Below are 2,857 nucleotides of genomic sequence, written 5' to 3' on the forward strand. Positions count from 1 at the left end.
TGATTCCACTGGTACGATTATCCCGCCATATCCACAACAGAAGCCTCTAGACAAATACATGGTTGTTAAGCCTGTAATGCAACTTACACCCCAACTATCCACAACACTTATTTGAAGTCTCCAAATCTGAAAAAGCCAAAGACCAAAAAGAACAAAAAGACAAAAAGAAAGATGAGAAAAAGCCGAAGAAGGAGAAGAAGTCAAAAAAATTACCAAAGAAATTGACTAAAGACAACATAGTCCGAATGGTCAAAAGTGGCGATTATGTCTTAGTCGACGCCCATCGATTTGATTCCCTTATTGAGAAATCAAAGCGACTGAACAAGGCGATCCTCAAAATCATATCAGCATATGAAAAATAGATGCATATAAGTTATTGGTCAGTGTTCCTATAGTTTATTAGTTTCAATACTATTTATAGATACCCATAGAAGAAGAAATGAAACTCTACTAAAAGCAATTAAAATTGCAACTCACTGCTCTATGACAACTTCGTCACCCTTCTCTTGTTCTTGCACTTGATCTTCATCGTCGTACCCTTCGACCTTCAAGTCCATTTCTTCATCATCAAGTTTCACTATTCTTGCTCTCTCTTCTTTCTTCTCATCACCTGACGATGACGGGAGGTACAATATAGCCAGCACCATACAATAGAAATTGACAAACGCAATTGTGGTGAGGGAGACCACTGCGTTGTTTCGGTATCCCATAAAGAATACAGAAAGTAACAATGAGACATACAGTAACAGAATGAAGATGGTAAAGAGTCCATACACTTGGACTCTATATCCGGTCGTACCCAATTTACGCACTTCAGAGAATGATCTGATGATCGAGAACACAAGCCAGAAGAGATAGATGACTAATAAGATCATGATACCAAGTGACACTACAATGTTCACTGGATCCTTTGACCCCGTCATAGTTGGCGAATAAATCTTTCTTGTCTTGTTATACATGAAATTGATTAAGATGAAGACAAAGAGTAATCCACACAGTAACGCTCTTGGGACGTAGAATTTCAGAGTCATTCTTTGTTTAATTGGTTTTCGAAGAGCATCGAACATAATGAGAACATAGAACATCAAGAAGCAAATGAACACGGTGTCGATGACTGAGTTGACAAACAAGTAGAATGCGTTGTCCATCAAAAACTCGTACGGGAAAAGAGGGTTGTTCTCCCAAATTAAGAACGTTAACAAGACAACAGTCCACTTCTGTTCATGACTCCACTTCTCTTGTGGAATCGATCGGTTCGCCCACAAATATACAATAGTGCACAAACAGCTGAAGATGATGAAGACAAGTCGCCAGAACAACTCAAAAATGGTATATGTACTTGTCACGTTAGTGGTTTTGAATAACATGTCCGCAACAGAGTCTTTGACATTCTCATTGACAACACTTAACTCTATTAAGTAGATTGGATAATCTAAGTATATCTCTGATGAGATGAATGACGTCTCACATTGCATGTTTGAGGCTTTACAATGAACCCTAGTCTCTATGGTCTTGTCCTCTATTTTCTTCACCTTTTTCGGGTCGATCACTTGATTGGGCTGATTTAACACAGAAGTGCCGTACAATGTATATTTGAACTTCACTGTCCCATCAACTACCATATCACGCTTTGTATTCTTCTTCATGAAATAATACTCAAGACGACTCTCTTGATTGAATATACTGTATGGCCCTAATTGAATCGTTATTTTGTTCGACTTCTCGAGAAGGTCGATACCTTTGCAGTTCTTTGAAAATGTACTGTCGGCGCCAGCACATCTCCACGACGACATCGTGAACCATTCCCACGGACGAGGCGCGTTAAAGGAGACAAACAGCGAAACGCCGACCAACGACCCAAACACAATAAACAGGATGAAAAATCCAATTTTGGAAATCGTTGTGAGTAAGAGTCGCTGCTCTTTGTTGGTGTTCAAAATGCCGGAATTGTTCATTAGAATTAAAAGATTTTAAGATCGTTTCTCTTTTTTTATGACTAAAGTAGAAAGATATGTATTTTGTATTTTTTGGTAAAGACGTTGTTCTTTTTCTCGACGTTCTGTTACAATTGTTTTAATTTGGTTTTGTTATCATTTAAATGTCATTCGATTGAAACCCTCCATTTTTTAAAAGTTTTACAAAGTGTTAAATTACAATCAGAATATCGTGGCTTTAAAAAAAATAAAATGTCGTATTATTTTAAATTATAATTTTAATAGTTTTATTCTTATTTCAAATATACTATTTTATTTACTTTTAACTACTGTAAATAATATTATACTTACTTAACGTGTAATCTTTTTTTTAATAAAGTCTGTTTTGTATTTAACGATATTCTTAAAATATATAACAAATTAAAGAACTAGACCGAAACTATTAAACTATAATTTACTATACTCAATATCGCTAATTAAAAACCATTAACTATTAATAAAATTGTCATAAATTAAAACTAATGATAAACAAATCCTAAGCATTGACTATTTTCCAAATCACTTGTTGTCGTCTTCAATTCGACCCAAATGATAAATTGACATGTCTGCTCTATCGTAATTGACATTATATTCATTTTGAATGGACTAGTTGACTCGTTTATTTCTTCGTAATCACATTTCAAGACCAACATATCATTCGTTTTGGTAAATTTTTCAGTTGTCAAGCCATTTTGTTATTTTAAAGAACACTTTTATTAAAAAAAAATAAAAAAATAAAATACAAACCATTTTTTTAAAAAACCACTCTATTTTTATTATAAATTATAATACTGTTATTATAATCCATAGTAAAAACCCATTTCATAAAATTGAAAACAGACTTTATTAATATTTAACACTTTAAATAACATTGAACAAAATCA

At 33.8% G+C, this 2,857-nt stretch overlaps 1 protein-coding gene across 1 annotated transcript; it reads right to left on the reverse strand.

The window, feature by feature from the left end:
- Positions 1-473: 473 nt before the first annotated feature.
- EIN_048310 (transmembrane protein, putative) lies at positions 474-1,955 on the reverse strand (the record flags this gene model as incomplete). Its single annotated transcript, XM_004261211.1, has 1 exon — positions 474-1,955. One exon carries the CDS (start codon positions 1,953-1,955, stop codon positions 474-476), a length of 1,482 nt encoding a protein of 493 aa, XP_004261259.1.
- Between the last annotated feature and the right edge of the window lie 902 nt (positions 1,956-2,857).

This window comes from Entamoeba invadens (genome assembly GCF_000330505.1).
Source record: "Entamoeba invadens IP1 unplaced genomic scaffold scaff_1105074725885, whole genome shotgun sequence".
Classification (NCBI taxonomy): domain Eukaryota; phylum Evosea; order Mastigamoebida; family Endamoebidae; genus Entamoeba; species Entamoeba invadens.